General features: G+C 33.4%; 3 protein-coding genes across 3 annotated transcripts; 2 read left to right on the top strand and 1 right to left on the bottom strand.

Annotated features, from left to right (window-relative positions):
- Positions 1-12,847: 12,847 nt before the first annotated feature.
- Positions 12,848-13,796, bottom strand: LOC134240881 (complement C1q-like protein 3). The gene is made up of 2 exons (XM_062722987.1): positions 13,575-13,796; positions 12,848-13,328 (listed from the first exon to the last, which is right to left on the bottom strand). The coding sequence occupies exons 1-2, from the start codon at positions 13,777-13,779 to the stop codon at positions 12,889-12,891; spliced, it is 645 nt and encodes a 214-aa protein (XP_062578971.1). The 5' UTR covers positions 13,780-13,796; the 3' UTR covers positions 12,848-12,888.
- Positions 13,797-15,897: 2,101 nt separating this feature from the next.
- LOC134240880 (C-type lectin domain family 17, member A-like) lies at positions 15,898-18,278 on the top strand. The gene is made up of 5 exons (XM_062722986.1): positions 15,898-15,981; positions 16,342-16,424; positions 16,597-16,684; positions 17,752-17,974; positions 18,120-18,278. The coding sequence occupies exons 1-5, from the start codon at positions 15,927-15,929 to the stop codon at positions 18,145-18,147; spliced, it is 477 nt and encodes a 158-aa protein (XP_062578970.1). The 5' UTR covers positions 15,898-15,926; the 3' UTR covers positions 18,148-18,278.
- A 2,158-nt stretch (positions 18,279-20,436) lies between these two features.
- Positions 20,437-22,670, top strand: LOC134240876 (C-type lectin domain family 4 member E-like). Its single transcript, XM_062722979.1, has 4 exons — positions 20,437-20,544; positions 20,658-20,737; positions 21,738-21,825; positions 22,435-22,670. The coding sequence occupies exons 1-4, from the start codon at positions 20,490-20,492 to the stop codon at positions 22,668-22,670; spliced, it is 459 nt and encodes a 152-aa protein (XP_062578963.1). The 5' UTR covers positions 20,437-20,489.
- The last annotated feature ends 4,666 nt before the right edge of the window (positions 22,671-27,336 follow it).

The raw sequence follows: 27,336 nt of genomic DNA, 5'->3' as shown, positions 1-27,336 counted from the left end.
TTTAAGAGATGGTTGGTGGTGTCATGTAGATGTGCAGTATGGTTTCGGAATTTTCATTTTGCCCGGGGGAGGGGGGTGGGTGGGGTGAGGGATGGGGATCAAATCGGGGTAGAATTTTTTTTTTTTTTACATATATTTGTTATGTTTAATCACCCTGCTTTCAAGAACTTCCCTTATATCTTATGCTGCAATAGCTTTAAACCATGATCATTTAGAAAATGATTGGTTTGTTTTGCGTATGTGTAAAATGGTTTCAAAATTTGAATTTTCATGTGGATGGCAAAAAGGGGCAGGAAAAATATGGCCCCTCCCTAACCCTGGGGGTCATGATTTGTACAAACTTGAATCTACACCTCTTGAGAATATTTCCATATTAATCATGCTCTTGGTGTTCTTCAAAAGAAGAATTTTGAAGATGTGTTTCCTTTTATTCCTAAATAAAACTTTGATCCCTAATTGTGGCCTCACCCTAGCCGTTGAGGTGATGATTTGAAAAACTAGAAATATGTCTATAGGACATGAATGTCCTGCCAGATGTATATTACTAATGGTACATGAAAATTTGTATTAGTGTATAAAGTTTGATGAAAATATCTTAAACAGTTTTTTCAGAATTGAAACTAAAATATAAATAAATTGGATATAGATAATAAAGTCTCATCAAATTATGTATAAGTGCATGCTAAACATAAAAATGTCTTAAATTATTTCTTTAAAACTAAGCAAAATACAAATTAAAGAGGAGGGAGGTCAAGGTCACAGGAATGTGCAAGATGAAGTTTTTGATGCAGCTGAATAGCTCTCACTAATACATATCAGCAAATTTTGTTTGATAAAAATATCTTGAATGATTTAATGAAACTGAGCTTAACACTTTTTTTTAAGAAAAGAGGGGTCAAAGGAAAGGTTGGGGTCAAAATGTTGTTCTAGTTGAAAAGCTTACATCAGTGTTAATTTACTATTAGCATATGAAGTTTGATAAAAATATAATTAATGGTTTATTTAAAACTTAGATAAACACATATTTTAAAAAGTGAGGTCAAGGTCAAAAGAAAATTCATGGTCAAAATAAGTTAATGCAATAATAGCTCTCGTCAGTATGTATTAGCATATATATGAAGTTTGATAAATATATCTTGAATTGTTTATTCAAAACTGATCTAGTCTAAGACATTAATTTTAGAAAAGTGAGGTCAAGGTCACAGGAAATGTCAAGGTAAAAAAAGAGTGAAGCATTGTAAAGCTTACATCAGTACGTATCATCATGTGAAGTTTCATTACACAACTTGAATCATTATGGTTTCTTTAAAATAAAGCTAAACACTAATTTTAAGAAAAGTTAAGTGAAGGTCAAAGGAAAGTCAAGGTCAAAAAATATTGCTGCAGTTGGATAGTTTACATCAGTATATGCATCAACATATATGAACTTTGATAAAAATATCTAGAAAGTTTCTTTGAGCCCTATGGAAAGACAGATGGAAGGGTGGAGGACGGACATGACAAAAACTATACATGTATTCCTAATCATGGCGTAGTATAAAAAACTTGAATCTACATTATATGAGGATGTTTCCATATCAAGATTATACAAGCAAATTCAAAGAATTGTGGTCCTCTGCTTTCTGTGTTTAAGTGAATGGGATGTCATAATTTATGGCAGATTGTGTGTCAAATATGCACCCCTATCATATGTCACTATATGAAAATTAGGTCAAAGGGGGAAAATCATCGCATGCTCGAAATATTTTGTTGCAGGAAATGTACATGTCAAATATGAAAGTCCCATCTCTTTTCAATCAAAAGTTATATATATATATAAATATATAATATAATATTTTTGAAAAGTAGGTTAAACTTCTAGGTTAAGGTCACAGAGTCAAAAGTCATGATATATTTAGAAAAGTCTTCTCACTTGTAATATACATGTATAATTAAAATGCCATATCTTTTCTCTTTCAAAATGATTAATTTAAAATGTTATTTTTTTGGAAAGTAGGTAAAACTTTAAGGTCAAGGTCTCACTTGGGTTAAAAAATCATAGTACATTTAGAAAGTTTCGTGGTAATGTACATGTGAAATATGAAAGCCCTATCTCTTATTATTCAAAAGTTATGACCAAGGTTAAATTTATTGTGACAGATGCACATACTGTCAAAGATGGACAGACTGACAGACAAATAAGATTTAATGTTCCCTCCCTTTCCCCAAAAACGGGGGACAATAATGCCCTTGCTGTTCTTGAGAAGAAGATTTATGATGGAAAAAATCCCCTGCATATTTCTTAACGCAAATCAATATTGTGTTTTTATGTCATTTAATTGTTTGTTTGTTGTTAAACATCCCTCTCAGGAATTTTTCACTCAAATGGAGACACCACCACTTGAAAAATAATGAGGACAAGTCAGATTTGAGGTCAACATTCATTTTAGGAGTTTTCAACCATTAAAACGTAAAGAGACATGAACTCGATCCTTCCCCTAACCCCTTCCCAGACCCCTGTTTATTCATGACATGTATGCAAACTACTACTTGTTTTTACATTTAAAAAAAAATGTTAATAGCCTATATACAAATACTTTAATGTGGTCCATCTCTTTGATTGATTTTCATTCCTAATTCTAGGAGGATAGGTTGATGAATAAAATGTCAAGCAATCTTATCATTGATGCACTTTTATTTAATTTAATGCAGTCATATTGTGAACATTTCCAGTTAGAATCATTAGGAGAGTGGGGATGACCTCCAGGGGGTTCAAAACCTTTATACCATTAAATTTACATAACATAATAACACAAAAAGCAAAATTATGTATAGTCAAATGGAAAAAGTTTCCTACTATTTAGGAGTCACATGATCATTTGTCATTACTGTTTAGAGGGACAGGGAGTAGATTGGGAGATTCCCCCCCCCCCCGAATTTGCAGGACTATAATATATACTGAAGCAAACAAAAAAGACTTTGGATGCCCTCCACCCTAGAAAACAGACACCACCATAACTTTTCCTTTTATTTGCTTCTCAGGAAATTCTGGTCTGGAAACCCCCCCTCCCTCCCAGAAAAAAAATTCTGTAGATCTATCTTGTAACTGAATGTAACGTCGATAACGGGCGATAACTCTTCAGAATGTGAAAATCGTCTTATTGCAACATCGGATGACCTTTGATCCTTTAAACTTTAACCTAACCAGTTGCATTTCAGACTATTTTACCCAAATCTATACCAAAACTTGTACTTACCGACTGCCATAGTTCCCGTCAACTTAAAATATAATCCAATTAAAACACAAAATAATTCCTACTGACATACATGCAATGATGTGTACACAACACTAATACTGCACGTGCAGTGCTATCTAAAAATGATAATGGTAAAACTAGTACTTAAGTTGGGTACGTGACGCAAGTCCAGTGTGATGCAGGTGTTCAGATACATGTATAGTACATGAACAAATTTAAAATTATTATTTACAAAAGATGTTTTATCTTAACTTTGCCATCTAGGCCTATTTCCAAAAACAGGAAAATAGGATGTGTTTGTGTGTGTGTGTGTTGATGGGAGAGGGGTTGGGGGTTGACTAAATTGATTGGGTATATGGCAGCTTTCAAGGGGTTTCTGCCTAATCAAATATAAAAAAGTTTGTACATTTTGAAAAAAATCATCAAAAACGCTTTACACTAATTTGAATAATATTATTTGTTGTTGATCTATATGAGAAAATAAATTTAAAAAGTTCCAATTATGGGCCAAAAATTTATATCCCCCCTTTATCAAACCTAATTTACATCATTAATTAAATTCTGTTGTTTAATTTCAGACTGGTAATGAATTACGAATATGAAGTACCTATAAGATCGAGGCCCATGGGTCACATGGTCACGTCTTGAGAATATTATGCTCAATTTGATGAATACATGGAGGCCCTATTATTGAATTATATTGACTTTTTCCTTGGTAAAGCCCAATTCAAAGGAGTGTGCATTTAGAGGCAAACACCTTAGTGCGGGTATTACTGTCTCATGACAGCATCTAGTTGTATATATTAACATTTTTTTAATGTAAAAACAAGTAGTAGTTTGCATACATGAATAAACAGGGGTCTGGGACGGGGTGAGGGGAAGGATCGAGTTAATATCTCTTTACCCCTTAATGGTTGAAAACTTCTAAAATGAATGTAATGACCTCAAATCTGACTTGTCCTCATTATTTTTCAAGTGGTGTTGTCTCCAATTGAGTGAAAAATTCCTGAGAGGGATGTTTATTATAACAAAAAACAAACAAATGACATAAAAACACAATATTGATTTGCGTGAAGAAATATGCAGGGGATTTTTTCCATCATAAATCTTCTCAAGAACAGCAAGGGCATTATTGTCGCCCAATTTTGGGAAAGGGGGAGAACATTAAATCTTATTTGTCTGTCAGTCTGTCCATCTTTGACAGTATGTCAATAAATTTAACCTTGGTCATAACTTTTGAATAATAAGAGATAGGGCTTTCATATTTCACATGTACATGTACATACCATAAAACTTTCTAAATGTACTATGATTTTTTAACCCAGGTGAGACCTTGACCTTAAAGTTTTACCTACTTTCCAAAAAATAACATTTTAAATTAATCATTTTGAAAGAGAAAAGATAGGGCATTTAAATTATACATGTATATTACATGTGAAAAGACTTTTCTAAATATATCATCACTTTTGACTCTGTGACCTTGACCTAGAAGTTTAACCTACTTTTCAAAAATATTATATTATATATTTATATATATATATATAACTTTTGATTGAAAAGAGATGGGACTTTCATATTCACAAAAAGCAGAGGACCACAGTTCTTTGAATTTGCTTGTATAATCATGATATGGAAACATCCTCATATATTAATGTAAATTCAAGTTTTTTATGCCATGCCATGATTAGGAATACATGTATAGTTTTTGTCATGTCCGTCCTCCACCCTTCCATCTGTCTTTCCATCGAGCTCAAAGAATCTTTCTAGATATTTTTATCAAAGTTCATATGTTGATGCATATACTGATGTAAACTATCCAACTGCAGCAATATTTTTTTACCTTGACTTTCCTTTGACCTTCACTTAACTTTTCTTAAAATTAGTGTTTAGCTTTATTTTAAAGAAACCATTCAAGTTGTGTAATGAAACTTCACATGATGATACATACTGATGTAAGCTTTACAATGCTTTACTCTTTTTTTACCTTGACATTTCCTGTGACCTTGACCTCACTTCTCTAAAATTAATGTCTAGATCAGTTATGAATAAACAATTCAAGATATATTTATCAAACTTCATGTGCTAATACATACTGCTGAGAGCTATTAATGCATCAACTTATTTTGACCTTGAATTTCCTTTTGACCTTGACCTCACTTTTTAAAATATGTGTTTATCTAAGTTTTAAATAAACCATTAATTATATTTTTATCAAACTTCATATGCTAATAGTAAATTCACACTGATGTAAGCTTTTCAACTGCAACAACATTTTGACCCCAACCTTTCCTTTGACCTCTCTTTTCTTAAAAAAAGTTTTAACCTCAGTTTCATTAAATCATTCAAGATATTTTAATCAAACATAATAAGCTGATATGTATTAGTGAGAGCTATTAAACTGCATCAAAAACTTCACCTTGCACATTCCTGTGACCTTGACCTCCCTCCACTTTAATTTGTATTTTGCTTAGTTTTAAAGAAATAATTTGAGACATTTTTATGTTTAGCATGCACTTATACATAATTTGGTGAGAATTTTTTATCTATGTCCAATTTATTTAGATTTTAGTTTCAATTCTAAAGAAACTGTTCAAGCATTGTCTCAAGCCAAAGTCCGGAGTCTGCATATATAGCTCTCTCCTACCCGTGGCTGCTTGATCACAAAAAGTGTCGTAATCTTGAATATTTACGCCTCTCTATTGTGATGTCATATTCAGTCAGTGGCAAGTTTTGTTTCCATCGCAATCGAAATCAACAACTGGCATCAACAGTATACAAGAAATATTTCCTATACTGCGATTGGATATTTAAAGGTCGCGATAAAGTTCATCATCCGACTATGCTTTACTCGCATTGGTCAATATCTTAATGAGCTACGAAAAATTTTCTCCTCGTTCAACCACGGCCAGATGGAAGATGAGCGTACATTTTTGCCGTGGTTTGCGACGATGCTGTTCAAGATATTTTCATCAAACTTTATACACTAATACAAATGTCAGGCCACAATTAGGGATCAAAGTTTTATTTAGGAATAAAAGGAAACACATCTTCAAAATTCTTCTTTTCAAGAACAACAAGAGCATGATTAATATGCACATATTCTCAAGAGGAGTAGATTCAAGTTTGTACAAATCATGACCCCCTGGGTTAAGGAGGGGCCATTTTTTCCTGCCCCTTTTTGCAATCTACATGAAAATTAAAATTTTGAAACCATTTTACACATACACAAAACAAATTTACCATTTTCCAAATGATCATGGTTTAAAATATTAGGGAAGTTCTTGAAAGCAAGGTGATTAAACATATCAAATATATATTAAAAAAAAAATTTCCCACATTTGACCCCCCCCCCCTGGGCAAAATGAAAATTCCGAAACCTTACTGCACTTCTACATGATACGACCAACCATCACCCAAAAGATGATTAGGCTGCTGAGTCAAATGTAAGAGGAGTTCAGGGAAGACGGGGCTTTTAGCATAAAAAACATCATTTTTCGACCCCCATTTAACCCCCCGGGGCAAAATCAAAATTCCGAAACCTTACTGCACATCTACATGACACCACCAACCATCTCCCAAAAGATGATTAGGCTGCTGAGTCAAATGTAGAAGGAGTTCAGGGAAGACGGGGCTTTTAGCATAAAAAACATTATTTTCGACCCCCATTTGACACCCCCCCCGGCAAAATCAAAATTCCGAAACCTTACTGCACATCTACATGACACCACCAACCATCTCCCAAAAGATGAATAGGCTGCTGAGTCAAATGTAAGAGGAATTCAGGGAAGACGGGGCTTTTAGCATAAAAAATATAATTTTTCGACCCCCATTTAACCCCCCAGGGCAAAATCAAAATTCTGAAACCTTACTGCACATCTACATGACCCCACCAACCATCTCCCAAAAGATGATTAAGCTACTGTGTAAAATGTAGGAGGAGTTCAGGGAAGAAAAGTGTGACAGACGGACGGACGGACGGACGGACGGACGGACGGACGGACATGAGTAACAACAATATACCCGAACTTTCTTTAGAAAGTGCGGGTATAATTAAGTGTGAATTTCAAATCGATATAACATACGAAATATTTTAATAAAATAAAGTAAAATTTTCATCATGAATTGAAGTGCGTTGCACATTTGCAAATTTTGAAGCTGATTCATTGAGTACAACCCAAGATATTAAAAAGTAAACCTTTGACTTGAGTCTTTTCTCAGGTGATGGTACTGAGGCCGGGATAACATAACTAAAAAATCAACAACTATCTTTGAAACTTTAGTACTAGTATTGTTTGCTGCTTATTCATTTGTACAATGACGTGAAAGGAACTTACAATACATATCACGTCTGTGATTTTTTGAGTACAAAAAGTTCACACCTACCGCAATTATAGAATTCTACAGGGTAATCAATCAATACATGTGAATATTACTTACCAGAAAAAAACCAAGCAACCATCTTTGAAACTTTATAACTGTTGCTTATTCTAGCCTTTCCATCATTTGTCATTTGGAAAAATAAACTGGACAACAATGACCTGAAAGGAATTTACAAAATATGTCACGTCTGTATGATTTTTAGTGAGTACAAAAAGTTCACTGCAGTTATGAAATCAGGATAACATAGCTAACATGAAAAGAAAAAATCAGGAACCTTTTTTGAAACTTTAGAATTGTTGCTTATTCTATCCTTTCCATCATTTGTCTCTTCACCAATTGAGAAAAATACACCATTATCTCCTTATCTCTGAAAAGCAAATTCAAAATTGCTGTATATTAGTGATGAAAATCAATTTTTTTTCAGCTTTTGCTTTTGAAATGAAATTTTCTGACTGTAAATACTCTAATGATAGTACTGGTGGCTGAATACCATGAAAAGATACTTGAACCATACAATAAAGGAAATTAAAAGGTAAATGAAAGAACTGTTCACTCTTTTTGACAAGGAATTGAATTAAGCATTCAAGAATCATCAAAGGCATTGTGAGCTTAAAAGACTCACTCAATAATCTCTGAGCAACATAGTCCTGCTTGTAACTTTCAAAACAAGAAATATTTGGAAAAAGATTTAGGTAAATTAAAGCAGATATACAATTACATAGAAAATGAACCTTCAAATTACCTTAAAATAAAAGTATAACAATTTATGTATTAGACTACATTGTTTGAGCAGTAAGCGCTTAAATCCAATATTTCTATTCCGAAATCATACAGAAACTAGAGATACTGTAATAAGAGAGCACAAAAAAATAAACCCTGATGACAAATGAATTGTATCAAATAATTCTGATCACAAACATTGTACAGTACATGAACATCTTTATTTACTGAATGTTTATTCATATTTCACCTGGGAAACTTCCCTTTTTCTTTCTACATCTTGATCTCTGATTGAGGCAACCGCTGTTGCTGATGTTCCAGGACTATGTTAAAGCTCCTCGTGGAAAAAAATAGCTTATAAATATCAAATACCAAAAAAACTAGAGGTACTGTGAGCAATGAGCTCACTTAATGATTCCCCCCGCCTCCCATATGAATATAATGGGAGTGTCCATGTTTTGTTATGGGAAACCCAGAATATGTGTCAGATTAAAAAGGAAAATAAAAGGTGCACAATGGCAATATGTAATAAAGATTCTGTGAAAGTTTCATCAAATTTCATTCAGTGGTATGAGAGGAGTTGCAGATAAGAGATGTGTACCCCAAAGTGTAACAGACAGAGAGACGGACGGACGGACATACCCTCCCGCTTTTCAAGCGGGGGGTATAAAAATATGAGGAATGTTTACTACCTTTGCTACTTACCTGTATCCCTCATTTTTCTGGCGAACAGCAGCAGAAACTCTGTGTGCCAAACTTCCACTATCGCTATAATGTTTATCTTTCAGAATCTTTGATCTTAGTGTGTTGTTGAAACTCTCATTGGAGTTGCTGAAGTCCAACTTGCTTAGCTTGCTACAATCAAATAAGAAGAAGACATTGAAAGATTTTTTCCTTTCTATTCTTATATATAATATTAAATTGTTTGTTATTCCCCCGCCTGAAAAGTGGGAGCGTATAATCACCCATTCTCAATATAAGGGCTCAAATGATGTCGCCTCATTTTCATTTAAAAGAAATACCACTGATGTAATTTTTAAATCAACATTGTATATAGTCATATAACAATGAATAAGAATTCATATAATTATCGATCTGAAAGGGTATTTAAGGAGTTCCAAATTCAAATATAGTAGCCTATTTGAAATGTACGTTACTGTCGCCGAGGCAAATATTATTCTGAATCCCCTCTGTGTAATATATAGTTTTGATTCTCAAGTAAAAATTTTCTGATAAGTTAAACCTTGTATCATATATATTTCTTTTCATAACAATAAATACATTTTCTTTGTGATAATAAATAATTTTTATTGTGCAATGTCCCTGTCGCTTAATTCTATTTCAACCACATTACAAACAAACACAAAGATTATACACCTGATAGTTTTGTTCTCCTTTATTTATTGATGGGCTAAATTTGAAATTTCAAAGGATTAATTACTCCTACTTAGATAATGTAACATGAAATTGAACAACTTGAGCAACTTTTATAAATATGTTTACGGAATGAAAGACATTTTCAATCGTAGAGATAAGAAAGAAATGTACGTTACCTATATTCTTCCATTAAGAATACATATTAAGTAGAAAATATGAGACGACTCTGAATAAGCAACCCCTTGTATCCTGTAAACTGGCAAAGACGTTTTGCTTAACACAATTAAAAATTATTTTTTACATGAAAAGTGATCATTTGAAATGTACGTGACTGAAATGTACGTTACCATGAAATTCGAATTAAGTGAATCTCGCACGAATTTTCATGTATTCTAATACTTTCACACACTCGAATGTGTACACAAAGGAAAGTTTCAAAGGTTGGAGGTCGGCTAAATCCCAAAATTAATAAAAAGAAACGTCTCTGCTGAGGAAAAAAATATATTAAGGTCAATTATTATGTAATATAATTTTGATACCTGGTATATATTTCTGAATACGAAACCTGTATGATGCATTTCTTATGATATGCAGGTTCAAATAGTATCAATATATTGCGCGTCTAACGTATGCTTGTGGAAGAGAATTGATTTTTATATTTGAAATGTACGTTACGTATGGTAACGTACATTTTATGTATTTCTAACTGAAATTTTTTTTAATTTAGTCAATGAATTGCGTTTACACGAGCGAAACAAAATTATCGTTACAATCCATTTGACAACTGGCCACATCTAAATGCACCCCAATCCTCGTAAATGTTTTAAACTGTTACCACATGCTAGAAAATTTATTTCTAAGTGTCTTAAATTCATCTTTGGCAACCTTTTTGCAGTTTGTTTACTTTTCATGTGCGTTTTCGTTAATATTAATTGAATTGTTGTTGATAATTTAAAACAAGGTATGCATAGGCTTATAATTGGTAAAACAAAACAAAACAAAACAAAAAAGAAAAGAAAAAGAAACAAAACAAATAAACCTAGAACACAAGACGGTCACGTACATTTCAAATACTGAAAGGCACACTAATTTTTCTAAATTAGTCATTAAGATGACCAGAGTTAATATATCAGTTTTGTTTGAATCATTGCATTTTGGGTTATCTTTTTCCAGATCTGCTGAAAAGCACGTATGTTTGTGTTTTGAAAAACGATGTTGCAACATACTAAATGAAATTGTTAACAAGACTGTCGATGGATATATTCGGAATAGATTTATGTTAAGTTTCAATAGATCATAGCAAAATACATCTGACTCTTATATTTTTTTGTCTGTAACCTTGTACACAGTTAGAAGTAACTAGGCTACGACCGGTGTCAATTTCAGCGAAACAGCACAAAAGAATGGTTATGAACTGAGGTGTACGGGACTCCCCAATAATATGTGAAATGAACGTTACCGAAGTGACGTGACATTCATGTAGTTGATGAAATAACCTCGTTTGTTACATTATGATTTCTTATATTACTGCCTTAAAACGCTTCATTGATATGATTTTTATGTCAATAATTGCTTTTTTTTCAATATTTTCTTATTACTAATTTTCATATTATTACAAGCTTGAAATGTACGTTACCTACTCATATTCTGAGGCAATCGTGTCTTTATAGTGGTGATTGTGACATATAACACAATGTGATTACATAGAGAATCTTTTTTGGAATAAACTGAAACAAAACGATGAATTTTTAGATGAATTTTAGATGAATTTTAAGCTTTTTATCAAACAGAAATATATCTTGAAATGTACGTTACATTTACATAGTTTTCTAAATCGGCATGGATATATGTTAAAAAAGACAATAACTACAAAATAGAATTTTACTACATGTACATGTTAGGTTCCAGTATCTATTAAAAATGACAAGATTCCAAACTGATCGCTCTTAATAAAAACAGAGAGAAGAATTGAGAGCATATATTTAAATAATGTTTTTACACATCTGGATCAAAAAGTAACCTTTGTTTTTTGAAAGGAAAAATCAAACGCACGTTCGTTTGCCGAGAAAATATGTTGGTGACAGAGTTGGTAGGAAGTGCTGGTGTTAAGATGAGATATTCCAATTGTGATTTTAATGACTACATTTTTTTTGACATATTTTTTTGGACATTGAAGAAAGAGTAACGTACATTTCAAGCTACATTTCTGAATAAAATCACCCTCTACTTTATCGTCTTGTCATTATTTCATGTATTATAATTTGATGAAAAAAATCTGGAAACAAAATCTTCAGATACTTTCTTTCAAAGGTAATTGATAGAAAAATTGTTATCTTGAACTTCATTTTTTAAAAAATCAGAGAGGCATTTGTGCCCTTATATTGAGAATGGGTGAATAGTGATCGAGATGTCTGTCGTTCCGTCCGTCTAGCTGTACGTCCGTCAGTTACACTTTGGGTTACCCATCCCTTATTCGCAACTCCTCTTATACCACTGAATGTATTTTAATGAGACTTTCACAGAATCTTTGTTACATACTGACATTGTGCACCTTCTATTTTACTTTTTGGTCGACGCATATTTCGGTTTCCCATAGCAAAACATCGAAACTGCATTTTTGTCAATAAGATTGAACCTTATCACACGTTTTACGCAAAGTCCTTATATTTAAAAATTTCGGTAAAACTATCGTTAACTAATTGTTGAATTAGAAATTCATATAATGAGTACACGACAAGATGTGAAAATTACTTCATTGGATTAACTCTGTTAAACGCCAGTTGATAATTCGATTAATTTAAAATGGTTCTCGTGGTATATAAGATATTTTAATAAACAAATAAAGGATCAGAAAGCTTTCAGAAAAAGTATCACATAGAGTAACTAAATAACAAAACAGTAATTATAATGAACACGAATACTTAGTATTTAAAATCTTGTAATTTTTCATCACGACGAATGTCGTTTACTAATTATTGAATTAGAAATCCATACAATGAATACACGACAATGCTCTCTTTAGAACATTCTTTTGTTTTTCAAAATGAAAATTTTAAAATTGAGATTATGCTCATTTTTTCAACAAAGTTTTCTGTTGAAAATTAGCAAACTTTATTTCCATAAATATTGTACAGCAGACTCTAAATTATCAGCAATATAATGTTTTATCATTTCGTTAATTAAGCTTCCAACCGTTGAAAGACGATCTATAATTAATATAACTGTATAGACTCCCCGAATGACTCTGTCCATTTGGAAGTGTACGGATGTACACCACATCATCTTTATTTATTTCCACCACTACAATCCAAGTTGAGGCTCGAATATTTCCAGCTCCCTGGGCTGTTGTGAACATCGCCCCTACAACATTGGAATTGACTACCAGCTGAGAATAGATAAAGCCATCTCTAGCACAGTAGAGGGTCCATGTAAACACATATACACCGTGCTGTGGAGCTGTGAACAGTCCAGAGTGCGGGTTGTAATGGTTGCCAATGTTGGTAACGATTTTATCGAACTTTATCGTGTGGTCTTCTGTAAGGTGGGTTTCATACGTAGAAATATAGGACGAAAAAGCCACCACGTCCAGAAAAGGAGAACTTGTTGTCTGAATTCCTGAAAGACATATATCAAGAAGTCAGTTTTGATTTATAATTATATTTGGTTCCATTTATATACATGTATTTTTTAGTTTGATTGAATTAACATTATTTTAAAACACTTCTGAGTAATTGTAATTGATTAATGAAATATGCTTCTTGACATGCCGAGATATGTTTTATATATTAAAGTATATAATACTAGTAATATCTTGAGGTGTTAGAGACAAGTGATTATTATAGGTTATAAGCATTCTCTTACCCGTCAGTAGACGTTTTTGTGCTGATGTCGGTGATGTCAGTGATTTTTGTTTAACTTCCCTTTGATGAACAAGCGAAGTTTCATTTCCTGTATTTCCGAAGACCTTTGAATATGAATTTTGCAATAAATTTGGTTGGACTATTTGTTTTGTTTTTATAATTTTCATCTCTTTTGCACTCACTTTTGCTTTTAAAATGGTGCCCATGCCCTTTTTATCCGATTCATATCCCCTCTTTAGGTTCTCTTCAAAAGAATTACCGGTATTTTTCATCTCTAATTCGGCTATCCTAGCTTCCATAACTTTTATCTTGACTTTCTGATCATTAAAATCTTTCACTTTCTCTTCCATGTCCTTTAACTTTTCTTGAAAATTCTCCTGCATTTTCTTAAAAATTGATTCCATCTTCTCTTCAAGGGTTTTGATTCTCCTCTCTAGAAACATTTCCATGTTTTGCATTCTTTTCTCCATTTTCAGTCCTTTGTACTCCAATCGTTGCTCTTTGCTCCTAAGACTTGATTCACTAAACACTCCATATTCTATCTCGTTTCCAGCAAACTGAGCTTTGCCTTTCGGTTCGAGCTTCTCTATAACTGTCTCCAGTTTACTCAGTCTTTCTTCACACGTGTCACCTAAGGACATCTGTAGAATACTCAATAGGAAGAATAATGTGAAAGAAATCATGTTCTTTCTGGTCATGTTTTCGGAAACAAATGGTGGGCGAAAGAATTGAAGCAAGTTTGATAACGAATCAACTAATAAATGAGCAGCTGTAATGATTCCCAAGTGTTTCTTTTTATAAACATTTTATACTTTGTCTTGTGTTGGATTTAAATGAGATTATTATATTTATTGAATGTGATGTATGCTTTATTTCAGAACTAGATAGAATTTCAGTTCAAGGTTTGATAAACAAGATCAACTTGTTCTCCCTGATTTCAGCATATTTTATTGAAACATAACGAATAGGGTTGGACACTACTCGACACAAGTTTTACGCACTTAATTGTCCTCTCCAACACAAACAAAATGACATATTCAAAATCATACGCTTGATGTACAACAAACAAATGTACAAAACAGAAAAAGTGCAAAGAAATAAGGACAGCAAGAGTACAGGTAGAATTGGAAGAAGAAAGCGGTTGATAAGTATACAAAATATTTCTTCGTTGTTAATGGAGGCGGGATCGGTTTATTTTAGGGATGTCAAAATATTTATTTTCTTTAGTCGAACATTCGATTGCATTATTCGAAAGATAGTCGACTATTCGGAGCATTTTTTGAGAAAAAAAAACTCATCGTAAGCGTTTTTACAAATCAAAAACCCTTTTCGTAAATTTACGTAAAAAGTAACATTAAATGCCTATACTATGTGTTACACACCGATATTCAGATGAGCCTTAAGTTGGAATAAGATGTAGAAATGAAATAGATTTACACCAGCAACTGATTCTCCAAAATGTATGAATTTTCGTCAATCACATTCATAAATCGGTCTGTACATTCTTGCGTTCTAGTACGCTTAGAGAATTGTCAGCAGAGTGTTTTTATTATAAAGCTGATCAAAATAAATTGGAAAAGGGGAGGAGACTATTGTTTTAATAAATATCGAAGTTTCAAAACTTTACGGCTATGCTGTGTTTCCTAACATTCTTAGAGGTAATGAACAAATTTATAATTGGTACAAGACCAATTAATAATTTTCAAAGTCCAGTAAGGGGCTGCATAATTTACTACAATAACACTAAAGGTCAGTAATTGAGAAATAATTATCGCGGTATGTAATTACTGCACTTTCTATGTTTACAATGTGGAAACTCATTTATATACTGTGACTGTGTTTAAGCTCTTGTTCGACAGAGAACGGTTTCTATAATGGTTTGAGGAATGACGCTATACAATTTTGAGTTGAGAATTCTTTTACACCTCCTTTTTGCATTTATTAGATATTCGAATGTTGTTTCATTATTCGATCGTCGGTCCATTCGACTGACAGTCGAATAGTCGACTATTCGTTGACATCCCTAGTTTATTTGATTTGCTAGTATTTTTAGATTTAAAGAAAGGCAAAAAGTATATTTTGTAAAGTTTTTTTTAATAATAATTTTGCTGATGGTTTCTTTAATAGTATGTTATTACATAACTTACATATAATTTCAAAATGGTGTAATATAAATATTGTAATAATGTATTGAAGCCAAATTTCAGATTTAGATCCTTAGTATTTGACACACAGAATTAACCGTTTTGATACCAATATTTATTTCTGTCCATATCATACCGGATTACAACATTTGGGTCCGTCGCAATTGTCTTAGAGATAAGACATATAGCCTGGTCTCTATAATACTGACATGGATCTTTATTTTGTACTGTTAATCGTTATTTCGTGTGGACATTGTGTTTTTGGTATTTACGTTTTTAGTTCGTTAATTTCAAATGTCTTGATGCAACATATTTTTTTCATTTAAAATTTGTTTGCCATGTAAAGGAATTTAATATATCTGAACACTTCTATTACAATTTTAAATGAATTTCATATTTAATTTGATATGTTTTACTGATTAAAGCAATGGTTTAAGAATCCTTCTTCACAGAGTTTATCTGTATTTTAAGCAGAATACACGTTCAAGACCTACTGCTATTATTTAAAAAGGAAAAAATGAATATAGATGTCAAAGCATAGAATATTATGAAAATGTTTTATGTAAATGAAAAAGTATAGAGAATTGTGAGTTTCTTTCATTTAAAAATTATTTTTTCATACAGCTGGGTGCAAAACGGGATGGATACAATTTCAAAGCAAGTGTTATCATTTCAGTACCTTAGCCAGAGACTGGGGCGTGGCGTCTGTAAGATCAGATAACACGAGATTTTATCCTTTTTTAAAGTTATGCATGCAAGAAAGCAACACATTCTTAACTATGCGTAAAAGTATTCATTACATGTATAAATATTGTTCAATGTTAGAGAAAAAAAAATTTCTTTCCTTGTCAATTAACTGGATTGATTTTCTTTCTTCAGAGTTACTGTGAGGCATTTAATTCAAAACTGGCAGAGCCACAAACGGAAGTGGAAGCCCATTTTCTATCCAGTCATGCTCAAAAATACCGTATGTCATATTTTTTAGAGTCACAATTTATGAATTCTATTGTATTTCTCGTAAGTTATGGTTAAGCAAAGAAAGATGTCTGGTTAATTATTGGGCAATGGTGTCACATTGTAAAGATACCATAGAGTCTGACACATCGGTTTCATATTTGGATATTTGACTTGAAAAAGACGTTAATGGTAATCTACAATCTTCAACTTCCCTTGCTTATGAAGCAATATAACTTCATCGCCTGCACACGGGGTTTATATATCTCAGTTGATTCGACATAGAGAAGGAGCATGCTCTACGTGTGTACAATTTCTAAAACGAGATTAATTATTGACAAACAAGTTGATGAAACAAGAATACCATCAGCCTCGTCCAAAGTCATCATTTCGTAATTTCTGTGGCCAATACAATGACCTTGTCAGCAAATAATTTTATCATAATGAGTCAAATGCTGACTGACGTTTTTCATACTAACTGTTAGGTCATTATTTACACACTGAATTGACGACGGATTTTACCGTTATTTCCCGATCATGGAAAGGAGCACACGACGGAAGCGACCGGTCGACAGAGGATACTAACTCCTCCATGGCACCTGATCCCACCTCTGATTTTTGGAGGTCCGTGTTTGCTCTGCTATTTTATACTGTATTATGGACTTTGAACTTGAATACTATTCGTTATCTTCATATATGTCATTTATTTTTCTTAAAATATTTTTTTGCTGGACATATATATGTATCAGACCACCTGAATGTATGATCAAAATAAACAAGACAACACTTACACTTTAGTAGGAAATTCTTGACCTCTGCTTCCAGTACTCCAAAGTCCCAAAAGTTAAGCTAAGTTGGGCATAAATTACAGAATCATTACTAACTTTATTAATTCATTTATTGCTAATTATACAGGAAGAAAAAAATGAATGCTTTAACTAAGCAAGTAACCCTTTAAAGGGATTGTGAAATTTGTCCCTGCTTGGTATAGTGCTCAGATGATGCTAATATCTCTTCATTTTAGGTATGTGGAAACCTTTAAATTATAACCAAGTAAAACGTTTCTTTTCCCAATTGTAGCGGGGAAAAGTTTTTGGTTGGGAATAACTGACATGGTGGAAGAAACCACGTGGATATATGCATCCAATCAGGCTCCGATAGGCGTGTCCTCGATATGGGGTGCACACGAACCGAATGGTCACGCTGCTGAAAACTGCGCAATGTTGTGGGCAGGTAGCCATGACAAAATGTCTGATTACGCATGCGGTGGAGCACTGTATTTTATTTGTGAACAGAATAATGAGTAAGTCTGTAAGATCACTGATAAAACTAAACAACTAGTTCAATTTAATTAGATTTTTTAAAAAAGAGGCATAAATTGGTAAACAACATACCCTTTTTGAAAAATCTATTTTATATTAATAGTGATTCATCATTTTCTTCCTTAGATTCAACCCTGAAATAATTGTTGGTTGAAAAAAAAACACTCAAGAAGCAAATTGAAGATGTGTTACCTGGAAAAAATATATTGATGATCAAATGATCCATGTGCTTTTTTTTTTTTATTTTATGCTATTGTGATTAAAAGTAAGTAAAATAAAATGTGTTGTATGGCAGCTCATTGCAAGACTAAATGTTTCTCAAATAAAAGTTAATCAATTGGTATCAATTGTTCAAAAGCCATGGACAATGATGGTCAAACATTAAGTCAATGGCAAATGATCGAAATTAATACTGCCCAAGCAAAGATCTTATCACAAGAAATACACACATGAAATATGAAAAGCCTAACACCAACCATTAGAAATTTTATGTCCAAGATTGAAGTTTATCAAAAGTAGGTCAAACTCAAAGATCAAGGGAAGAAAATGAAAACTGTTGGTACCTAAGGTTAGACCTTGTCACAAGAAAAATAATACACATGTGAGATGAAAGCATTAAAACCAACCATTCAAAAGTTATGACTAGGTTAAAGCTTTTCAAAAGTAGAACAATTCCCAGGTTAATTTCATGGGTTTAAAGTTGTTGGTTTCCAAGGGTGTTTCTTTTCACGAGAAATGCACATGAAATATAAACATAACGAAAATTATTCAGGCTCAAAAGTTCATAGTAACACTTCAAATCAGGAGCAAGCCAATAGGGCATCCAAAAGATCAGAAAAGAACAGAAATGGGATCAGGTGCCGTAGAGGAGTAAGCATCCCCAGACGACCGGTCACACCAGCCGTGTGCTCTTTGTCGTGATCGGGCAAACTAAAACAATCCGTCGACAATTCTTTTTGTATATAATGGCCTAACAATAAGTATGAAAAACACTGTATCGACCACAAAACTTGCCAAATGATGACTTTAAAGGAGACTGTTCATTAACATCCAAGTTTCATCAAATTGTTTGTCAATAGCTTGCCCCGTTTCGTAAGTATTGTTCTTACCTAGAGCATTCTCTTTTATGCAGGTGATTAGGGTATATTGTTACATAAATAAGAGAAGTCGACGATAGAAAATTTGAAATCATCACCTTAATATAAAGTTGTGTTGTTAGACTATCATTCAATTCTTTTTCATGAAATATTTTATCTTTTATTTCAAGTTCACTGGGACATGTGGGATATATCGAGTCGACAATTTTGTTAAATGTATATTAGTACGTCATCAAATATCTAAATTTAGATAAGGCCTAAGCAAGTATTTTCATCTTCTCATGTATATAAGTATTTGAATTAATTCTGCTTCATATGAATACAAAAATAGCACTGTTTATAATGGAGCGCAATTAGTAACTACGAAAATTCAGACAGGTTGGAAAGCAAGATCTCCAAAAACTGCATATACCTTATAAATCGGAAACTCAAGCATATCAGAGTACTCATCTGTACAGTTGAAATGCTTTTAACAAAATAATTTTGCAAATACCCAGTGACAAGGTACATGTAACTAAATTTACGAGTTCCATCTTTATTGAAAAAGCATCTCCATATGATGTCAAAAAGCCTGTACTGTAAAATATCGTAGGGAATGGTTGATAAAGTGTTGAAAACTCATGCGCTGAGATGTTATTCATTTTGATTAAATTTTTTTTATTTCAAATTTTCTTAAAGATCATTAAGTTTTTATTCTGAATTACACCACTTTTTGAATATATTATCATATTGTTTTAAAATATAGTTTCCCCTCCATTGCTGTTAAATATTTTTTTTAAGTGAGGAGTAAAGAAAGATGCTTGGTATGACATTTAATGGAACACGCTATGAATCTTCCCCCGTAGGAAGGGGTATGGGTATAAGTTGGATTACTACTTGCAAAATTAAATACCAGTTCCCCTTAAAAAGTATACCTTTGATGAGATCGATCAGATATATCGACTTCACAGAAAAACATATCGACCGAGCACGAAGGTGTGGTCCGTCGTCTGGCGTAATCTTCTATAGAATTAACATTTAGGAAATTATGAAGGCTCTAACACCAACTTCTCAAAAGAAATCTTGTAATAAGAAATGTGCCAGTGAAATAAGAAGTAATGTAAGTTATGGCTAAGTTTAAAGATTTTTAAAATGGGTCAAGTCCAATGTCAAAGAGGTCCGTACACAAGGAAAGGTATTTCACCAAAAAAAAGAAAAAGAAAAAGAAAACAACACACATTTGGAGTATGAAAGCTTTTGCACCAATTGTACAAAAGCTATGGCCATGGTTAAAATTTGGTGAAATTTTCCAAAAGTGGATCAGAAGTGTTGATACGTAAATGTTATACATGACTATATACTAGTACTTAGATAACGACACTTATCAAGAAAATATTCCTTCTTGTTCTGAAAACCAGACATGAAATTTAACCTGATTTTGTTGATCAGTGTGGTACTAATCGAGGGCGCTGAATGTGAGTTGTGGAGATTTTTAAAACCATAAACTACTTGTAGTGTACTTCCTAACACTACTAATTCTTTTCTATAAAGTAAATCTCTCATAGTAACACTTCATTTCATTATTTAGGTTGTTTGCCGGGATGGATGGGATATGGAAATAAATGTTATTTTTTCAACAGCATGCCAAAAGAATGGGGGGTAGCGTCAGTAAGTATTTAAAACGTGAAAAAATAAAACGACGCATTTTTACAAAAGAAAAGGCGCTATTCTTCTAATATTTAATTAAAGGATATCCCGTGCATTTTGACATGTACTTGCCAGTCCAGAATACTTTGATACTAATTTGAAGTTGGGTAAGATAAGAACGATAGATACGTTTCTACATTCCCTACTCTTCTTCCAGTCATTTTCTTCAAAAGATTAAGTATGATTGTAAATAAATGAATTTGTTAATTTTTTTTTTAAGTTTTGGATTTCGTCATTACAAGGCAAACTTCCATAAAGTGAATCTGTAAAAATATATATGTTTTTTATATTTAATGTATATTGTTACTTATCATTTACTATCGAAACAACGACAGGTCCCTTTTTTTTAGAACATCGAATTTTACTTCTCGGATAAAAACGTACTCTGCACAGTTCGTGTTTTATATTCTAAAATTGAAAATTAATACATTTTTAAATATAAATGATGCTTGTGTCTAACTTCAATTTATTTTTTATGCAGCCAACATTTACTTGAGGAATTGATCAAGTTTAAAATGGTATCGTTTTTGATTGATTTTTTTCTGACTGCAAGTTTTTTAAAATATTTGCGACTATCGTCTCCATCAGTTAGACGCATGCCTTTTTACACATATCGAAGCGGTTTGGTGATCAAGACTCATTTTCATTGTTTACTTTATATATTTCCCGGGCGACAATTGATGGTTACATCAATGTTTTCTTGTTTATTGTATAATTTAGGATTTTGAAATTATCAGGCGAATTGTCATGTTTTGTATAGTTTGGGATTTTGTCATTTTTAGGCATACTGTTGTTTTGTATAGTTTGGGATTTCGTCATTTTCAGGCGAACTGCCATGTTTTGTATAATTTAGGATTTTGAAATTATCAGGCGAATCGTCATGATTTTTATAGTTTGAGATTTCGTCATTAAACATGTGTACTGTCATGTTTAGTATAGTTAAGGATTTCGTCATTTTCAGGCGTACTGTCATGCTATGAGCGCCAAACTAGCTGAGCCTCGAACAGGAGAAGAAGGCCATTTTCTGACAAGCCATGCTCAAAAAGTCGGTATGGGGAATTTTTCTTACATTTAATTTAATATTTTTTTTTTAAATCATAAAATCTGAAGTTATACAACTTGATAGAATATAACCTCAGGCAGAAACTTTAATAAAATTTTTAAAAAAATTGAATATGAAATGCGATTTAATGTGAATGGGAATAAATTTTATCTTCTATTGTTTACTATTCCCGGTCTCCAACCTCACCCCATCCTGCCAAAAAAAAAAGACCAGAAAAATGTATTTTTAACAATTTTATTGGGAAAAGAGTTTGTATTAGATTGAGATTCAATCAATATTTTTTGCGCTTCCAGATTATGAGCGACTTTGATAATGGTAAATTATATTTATTTTCATGATACATCAATGATACATACTAGTGTCTTACAGAAATGAACAGTTTTAATTCCAGTGAGTACATGAGTAATTTAATTAGTCGTATATTCATTGGCAACTAAAATTGTTTTAAAATTACTGAAAGGCACTAACATGTATGAAAATTTCTATTTTAAGATTAGGCACTGTTGTAATCATTGTTTCGTGATTACCAGCTTATGACTTTTGAAAATGAATTCTAACACTTAACATGATTGACAAAAAATATCAATAACATTAGGTGGAAATTTCTGGATTGGAATCACTGACTTGATTGAGGAAGACATGTGGATGTACGCTTCTACTCAAGAACCATTCAATATGACGTCATCACTCTGGTCTGCCAATGAACCAAACGGTTACACAACATCTAACTGTGGTCTACTAATGGTAGCATACCATTCCAAACTGGCGGATTACAACTGTGTCTACAAAGAGAAGTCTATTTGTGAATTAAGTGAATTCAGTTATAAATAATTGGATTTAAACTGACCGTTTGAAATGTATTAAATCCATTTTATATTTTATATTTATTTTGTTACGTGTTTTGTATTCACCGCCATAACTTAAAATCGACATAACATTAGATTTAAAAAAAAAATGTTTTTGCTATATGACGTTTGTGTGTTTTATTATACTGATGTATAATTACAATTTTTGAGGTTTTAATCATTTTTGAGTAAGATAATACTACAAGAATAATCTGACATCATGATGATGTCACAATGCTACTGAGGTCATTATGACATCATCAGTCAATAGATTTATCGCTGGAAATCAAAATTGGTGGCAAAAATTGCATGAAAATTTTCCGAGGGTGGATAGCAAAAACTATACCCCAGGGTATAGCTTTGCTATGTGTAGACTATCAAAGATAGCTATTTTACCTTCTGAACTTTATATAGGAAACATTTTAACAGAAGTATAATAATAATAATTATACCCCCTGCTTGAAAAGTCGGAGGGTTTATAGTGATCGGGATATCTGTCCGTCTGCATGTCTGTCCGTCTGTTACGCTTTGGAGTACCCATCTCTTATCCCAACTCCTCTTTTAATGAAATTTAATGAAAAAGTAAAATAGGAGGTGCGCTATTGCACTATTTAACAAAGATTCTGTGAAAGTTTTACAGAATCTTTGTTACATAGTGCAGTTGTGCACCTCCTATTTACCTTTTTGATCGAACACATATTTTGGGTTTCCCAGAGCAAAACATGGATAAGGCCATTATTTCTATAATTGAAAGGTACCCATATCTTATCCGCAACTCCTCCTATACCACTGAATAATGATACTTTCACATATTCTTTATTCCATAATGCCATTTGGCACCTCCTATTTTACATTTTGTTCATACTAGTATTTACTCTCAGAAGATGGCACTCTAAGCATGCCTGTAGCTATCTGTAACTTCCACTCTTGGTGCTCGGCTGTCGGTTCCGATCATCATCAAGGGGTCTCCAACCTTCGCCGGATGTTTCGACCCTAAACCATGACATCCTTCAGTGAGTGGGTCAGCAGTGGTGGCCAATCCACTACTCGATGGATCCCGACTTCCAGCACAGATCATCTAGGTGGTGCCATATCCATCAGAATGACTTTTCTGCTGCTTCTCCCAGTCTCCTTGCTGCTGTCTTGCACGCTCTGATACTTAATCTTGTGAGCAGCTTCCACACTGATTGTACTGGGAAACCTCTAAAGCCGACCTCTATTAGAAACAACCAGACACTTAAGCCTTTATCCCTGCAGTCTAACATGAGGTCTGAATACTTCTGCCTCTTCCTCTCATGTGCCTCCTCACAAATTTCTTCCCATGGCACAGTCAGCTCGATTGCGACCAACGTCTTCGGCTGCTGGGACACTAAAACTGCGTCTGGTCTTAGGTTGGTTTCCACGATGTTAGGGTCAACTAATTTCCTGTCTAGATCGACTCTGAGCTCCTAATCATGTCCTCTAATCAACACTGATGTCTGTCTTGTTGCTCTTGTGTCAGCCATTGCTTCACCCTGTCTGTCTTTGTTTCTTTCCTTCTTCTTCACTGAAAGAAAAACCTAGTGAATTTAACTTGTGTGTTTCGTGAAGCGTTGGTCGTGATTAGTAAACTTTAAGTTTACTGGTTAAGATAGTGAGTTGTGGAGCGGGGGTCGTATAGATACTTAAATACCTAGTGAAAGTTACTCATCAATTCTAAATTTACTAATCTTATCTAGTAAATATACCAATATCTGGTAAAACTACTATTAAGGTAGTGATTGTATGGACAGTGAATCTACTAGTTTTCTTCGTGACTTTAACTAGTTATTTTTTACAGTGTTTCCACCTCCAACACATCAGCCAACTCCCGCAGGACTTTGTCAAGTCGCCATCTATATCTTCCCCGGGTCAGCGCAACTTGGCATCCTCACAGAATATGTACCAGTGTCCCTCTCTTTCCACACAGCTTGCAGCTAGGGTCTTCACTTAGCCCCCGATGTTGTAAGTTTGCAGGAGATGGGAGTGTGTCATACACTGACCTCACCAAGAACGAGGTTCTAAACTGGTCCTTCCTCCACAGTTCTGCCCAGGTTAATTCCCACTCTGGTAAGTCCCACTTCATCCAGGCCCCCTGTTTCCCAGTTCTGTTGATTTTGCGTTCCGTTGATCTTCCTCAGTGCGTCATACTTAGGGAATAACTATCTTCTAATTTGGTATTTGCGACCGTTAATGCTGATTTAACGGTCGCAAACATCCGTTTTACCGGCTCCGCTTACGTGTCATAATAAAGGATTTTTTTTAAATCAGCATTAACGGTCGCAAATACCAAATTAGAAATCTTATTTTTCTAATGCAATTGTTTTGTAAAACACGTTTGTATTGGCTAATGCACTGATGTTTAAATTAGTTAAACGAGCATTAACGAGCGTGAAAGCTTTTTCATTGTGACGTCATAATAAAACGCAAAAACACAATGCTCCGTGACGTATTTCATGTAACAAAATTCAACAAAATAAGACGTAAACAAAAACAAAATGCATGGATTGCATTAGAATGGGAATAACTAATCTTTTAATTTGGTATTTGCACCGTTAATGCTGATTTAACGGATCCCAAATCTATACCAAATTAAAGATAGTTATTCCCTAATTATACCCATTCTAATGCAATCCATGTATTTTTTTGTTGTTTACAGTCTTATTTTGTTGAGTTTTATTACATGAAAATTTTAATACTGGGGCATTCTTTCTTGCGTAAGTGTTATGGCATTACATATTTTACATGTTTATTTCTTTTGACAAGCTTCCCCATCAGTGCATTAGCCATTCTAATGCAATTGTTTTGTAAAACATGTTTTGATTGTCTAATGCACTGATGTTTGAAGTAGTAAAACAAGCATTAACGAGCGTGAAAGCTTTTTAATTGTGACGTCATAATTAGAGCGATGCAAAAACACAATGCTCCGTGACGTATTTCATATAAAAAAATTCAACAAAATAAGACGTAAACAACAAACAAAATACATGGATTGCATTAGAATGGGAATAACTAATCTTCTAGTTTGGTATTTGCGACCGTTAATGCTGATTTAACGGTCGCAAACATCCGTTTTACCGGCTCCGCTTACGCGTCTGGATCCCTGCTTCTGCGACCCTTTCATCTGCTGAGTTACTTATTTCGGGTCTCCCAGAGCAAAACATGGACTTTGCCATTATAACTATTGGAGGCGGGGGTATCATTTAGTGAGCTCATTGCTCAGAGTACATTTTGTTATTCTATGAGTTTCAGTCGCGGATCTAGAAATTGTTCAATGGGGGGGGGGGGGTTATAACGTACCTTAACATCTATAGTTAAACATCTTCATAGGATACAGGGATATAGTATCGTTAACATAATAAAGGATTTTTTTTAAATAAATCTCCGAACCCAAAAATCTTATTTTGTAAAGAGGGGTTGGGGGCATTTCGTTTTCCCAACCGAATTATTTTATATATTACTACATTAGCCCTTCACTGAACATTTCTATAGTAAAAATACAAAAAAAAAATTGAGACTCTTTTTAGCAAATCCAAAGGGGGGGCATCCCCTATGGATCCGCCACTGAGTTTATTTAATATTCTAGTGTACATACAGTCATCCACCTGATCCCACCTCTGATGTTTAAGAGGTCCGTGTTTACTCTGCTCCTGATTTGTATTGTTTATTTGACTTCAGAGCTTTTAAGGAGCTTGATACCTTTTAGAAAATTTTAATACTGGCCAGAATCTTTGAAAAATAAGTGTTATGGCATTAATATTTTACATGTTTAATTCTTTTGACAAGGCAATCCCCCATGCAGGTATTAACAATTTTGGCAGAAGTAATTTTTGCACAAATTTGACCCTATGGCCTTGACCTTGGAGTTTTTTTTGAAAAAAAGAATGTAACAAGACCTTTACCCTGGTACCAACAATTTTGATCCACACATCCTTACCTTGAAGAACTCAACCGCGTCGATAACTTTTGAATATTTGATGCTAAGGCTTTCATATTTTATAGGTGATTTTATTGTAACACAGCCTTCCTTTGGACAGCAGTAATTTCAAGCCTTTGGCCTTGATGGTTAACATTTATTTTGGAATTTTTACTTTAACCTTGACCAAAACTTTTAAAAAGATTGGCTGGGCTTCCTCTTTTCAGTTTTTTTTTATTGAAGACAATATCTTTCTTTGGGTTTCATTATGTTAGATTTTTTGTTCTGACCTTGGACTTGGATTTGCATTTGAGAAACTTAAACCTTTGTATGGGCTGCCATAGGCATCAGTGTTTCACAAATACATTTTGTATACTAGTATACTTGTATACTAGTACTAGCAAATGGTACTAGGGTCTAATCACAAAAAGGACTGAATCAAATTCCAATTTGAGCTAAACACCATCTATTTCTAATTCAACTTTTTGGGTTTTAACAGTATGTTCCAGGAAAGATGAGCATGTATTGCTGAACTTGGGAATCAAACCCAGGACCTAGGCATGACTAGTCAGGTGCACTACCAACTGATCTACCAAAGCCAATATCCATGGCCCAAGCCATTACACTCCCTCCTCCTTTAATTGTCTTTGCTATGAAAGACAGAATTCTTATTTGCTCCAGGAAGGACTTTCAACTGCAAGTCCAGGAAATAGCCAGC

The sequence above is a fragment of the Saccostrea cucullata genome, unplaced genomic scaffold (genome assembly GCF_032062105.1).
Source record: "Saccostrea cucullata isolate Sc308-1 unplaced genomic scaffold, CSIRO_AGI_Scuc_v1 ctg247, whole genome shotgun sequence".
NCBI lineage: Eukaryota > Metazoa > Mollusca > Bivalvia > Ostreida > Ostreidae > Saccostrea > Saccostrea cuccullata.
Note: the sequence above shows the minus strand (reverse complement) of the source record. Positions and strands in the feature narration are given on the sequence as shown.

Bases quoted from the DNA above. Each gene is read 5' to 3' on its own strand.
- LOC134240881 (XM_062722987.1), bottom strand. From the start codon at position 13,779: ATGGGCACCATTTTAAAAGCAAAAGTGAGTGCAAAAGAGATGAAAATT. The intron at 13,329-13,574 runs GTAAGAGAATGC...TATGTCTTTCAG, and splicing joins ACAAAAACGTCTACTGACGG to GAATTCAGACAACAAGTTCT.
- LOC134240876 (XM_062722979.1), top strand. From the start codon at position 20,490: ATGAAATTTAACCTGATTTTGTTGATCAGTGTGGTACTAATCGAGGGC. The intron at 20,545-20,657 runs GTGAGTTGTGGA...TTCATTATTTAG, and splicing joins ACTAATCGAGGGCGCTGAAT to GTTGTTTGCCGGGATGGATG. The intron at 20,738-21,737 runs GTAAGTATTTAA...CGTCATTTTCAG, and splicing joins AAGAATGGGGGGTAGCGTCA to GCGTACTGTCATGCTATGAG.
- LOC134240880 (XM_062722986.1), top strand. From the start codon at position 15,927: ATGGATCTTTATTTTGTACTGTTAATCGTTATTTCGTGTGGACATTGT. The intron at 16,425-16,596 runs GTAAGATCAGAT...TTCTTTCTTCAG, and splicing joins GAGACTGGGGCGTGGCGTCT to AGTTACTGTGAGGCATTTAA. The intron at 17,975-18,119 runs GTAAGTCTGTAA...TTTCTTCCTTAG, and splicing joins ATTTGTGAACAGAATAATGA to ATTCAACCCTGAAATAATTG.